Source organism: Arvicola amphibius, chromosome 9 (genome assembly GCF_903992535.2).
Source record: "Arvicola amphibius chromosome 9, mArvAmp1.2, whole genome shotgun sequence".
Taxonomy (NCBI): Eukaryota; Metazoa; Chordata; class Mammalia; order Rodentia; family Cricetidae; genus Arvicola; species Arvicola amphibius.
In genome coordinates, this window is record NC_052055.2 from 21,069,753 (window position 1) to 21,072,251 (window position 2,499).

At 49.7% G+C, this 2,499-nt stretch overlaps 1 protein-coding gene across 1 annotated transcript; it reads right to left on the bottom strand.

The window, feature by feature from the left end:
• Nucleotides 1-449: 449 nt before the first annotated feature.
• LOC119823675 (uncharacterized protein CXorf49 homolog) lies at nt 450-1,967 on the bottom strand. Its single transcript, XM_038343754.1, has one exon. It carries the CDS (start codon nt 1,965-1,967, stop codon nt 450-452), a length of 1,518 nt encoding a protein of 505 aa, XP_038199682.1.
• Nucleotides 1,968-2,499: the final 532 nt, after the last annotated feature.

The window sequence follows — 2,499 nt, forward strand, 5'->3', positions numbered from 1 at the left end:
CATGTTTATTTGGAGAACCATCGTGATTTCCTTGATATGGGGCCATTCTCAAGGAAACAAACAAACCAAATCAAAACTTGAAGCCCAAATAAAACACTAGCAGTTTGAAACATTTATAGAGGTTTGAAAAAAAATACCCTTGGCCTCTTCAACATCATTTACCTTTGACATAATTTTTACTTCATATTCCATTCCAGGCCCCGCTCATACATAGATCATTTTTAAGAAGGTGGAGACAAGATGGCATTCTTTAAAATCATCTTTATTTACTTTATATCACAAACTCTTATTTTCCTTCCTAAGAGGTACATATGTGACACGGAGAAGGGCTGGGAGACTAAGCAGCGGCAAAGTGCCAAGAATCTGGAGGAGGAACCGAAGGAAGTAGCTGAACGGCAGCACCGGGCTCCACGGACACCGGCGGCTTGTCCTGTGGACACACCTTGGCTTTAAGTTGACAGTGCTTGGAACTTCTCATTGACAGCCTGCAGGGCCATTAGCTGTTTCTTGAGGTTCTCTATTTCCTTCTGTAACTCTGGACAACGGGGACAGCCCTGTGTTCCAGGTAGCTGCTGGATCTCTGGATCTGGGGGTAAGGGAGCCACAAGTGGTTCCTGGTCACCGGAGGATGCAGATTTTCTAGACAGGATGCCTTTCTGGCTCGGGGCTAAGGGCTGAGAGTTTGCTGGGTCCTGGAGGCTTCTGGCGTTTATATCCCCACCGCTGAATTCTTGGTGCGTGCTCTGGGTAGACGGCTCTGCCCTGTGTGTTGGAAACAGAACCTGTGAGCAGGAATCTTTGGTCGAGTCAGTTTCTTCTTTGGCTACTGAATGTAAGTCCCTTGTCCGCTTTGTCCCAGGTCTCTTCCCAGTGTAGAAGTTCTTGCACTGTTTGGGTCTCAAAGGCAGCAGGGAGCATTTATTAGACCTCCCAGGCAGTCCAACACCAGAGATTGGGGGGAAGGTGGCTGGTTCTGCAGGAGCTGACTTTAGTCTCTGGCCCCACTGATGGAAGGCTTTCCCCAGGGAAACGGCTGAGGCATCCCACAGGGGTTTTTTCTTCTGGCTCATCTTCTTTCTAGGACTGGCCTTGGGCAGGCCACCTACCCCAGGAGCTTCTGGGTAGCTGGGCTTGGCTCCTCCCTTACCCCATAAGACTCCTTGCTTTTTCTTAGAGGAAAAAGTTTCCAGTTCTTTCGAGGCCTGCCTTTCCATGCCAGACGTGAGTCCCCTGGGAGTAGGGGTCAGCAGGGAGGAGGGCATCCGGATGAAACTCTCCCTGGCCTGGACATTTGAGTGTCTGGCTAGATCTCCAGTCTCTGCTGGGCCACCGGTCTTGGTCTGGCTCCCATCTTTGAGGCAAATGGTCACCCTCATCATCTGAACTTCATTTAATTCGTCTGACAACGCAGGCTCGGAAATGGGGTGGTGGGTATCCTCACTGATCACCATTCTGCTACTCTTCCTCGGGGTCACCCAAGCCCTGCTTTGCTCGAGTCCCTTGGGGAAGAGAGGCTTTGCCTCCTCTGAACCTGAGGCCTGCAGACCTCTCCTGCTGGAGCCTGTCTCGTTCTCGGCACAAAAGCCCTCTGGAAATAGGTTTTCTTTGGCTTCTGGTACCTCTACGTGGGTCACGTGCTGCCCACTGGCCACAGTCTCTGCCTTCGGTTGGGATAGGAAGTTCAAACCAACCACTTTCTCTTCTACTGGGGGCTCTAGACTCTCTTCCTCAGGCACCGGCACCGGGGAATCCGGCCAGCACCCTTCGGCCCAAAGCACCACCGATGTGGGCTCCAGCACTTCCAGCTGGGACACCAATGGGAACTCGCTGCCTTTGGGGCCAGGGACGCTGCCTTCACCCTCGCTGCTCTCAGCAGGCCTTGGCTCAACGCTCGAGCTCTTGGTTTGGTCTTCACCATCCACATAAATACCATCTTCTGTAACAGACGCCTCCTCAGGAGGGTTCATATTGCCAGTCCCGGAAGTGGAAGTAAAGTTCTAGGAAGACCGTTGCTCCGCTCACTTAAGCAAGCTCAACCTCAACACGTAGGAAGACCTCCACAGGGGCCGCACTTGCTGACCTAGCATCCAGCATTTTCTGTAATGACTCATTTTCTCCTAAAAATTTTAATTGCATAGTAAAAAAAAATCTACTGAATAAATACATTAATAAATTAATTTTATCACGTTTATTATGTTTGTATGCCCAGGCTTTTTTTTTTTTTTTTTTTTTTTTTTTTTTTTTTTTTTTTTTTTTTTTTTTGGTTTTTCGAGACAGGGTTTCCCTGTAGTTTCTAGAGCCTGTCCTGGAACTAGCTCTTGTAGACCAGGCTGGCCTCGAACTCACAGAGATCCGCCTGCCTCTGCCTCCCGAGTGCTGGGATTAAAGGCGTGCGCCACCACCGCCCGGCTTGCCCAGGCTTTAAGGCCTATTTTTTTCTTACAATTAATGCCACAGTAAGTTTACTTGTGTGTGTGTGTGTGTGTGTGTGTTTGCTAA

Coding starts and splice junctions, on each gene's coding strand:
- LOC119823675 (XM_038343754.1), bottom strand. CDS start 1,967: ATGAACCCTCCTGAGGAGGCGTCTGTTACAGAAGATGGTATTTATGTG.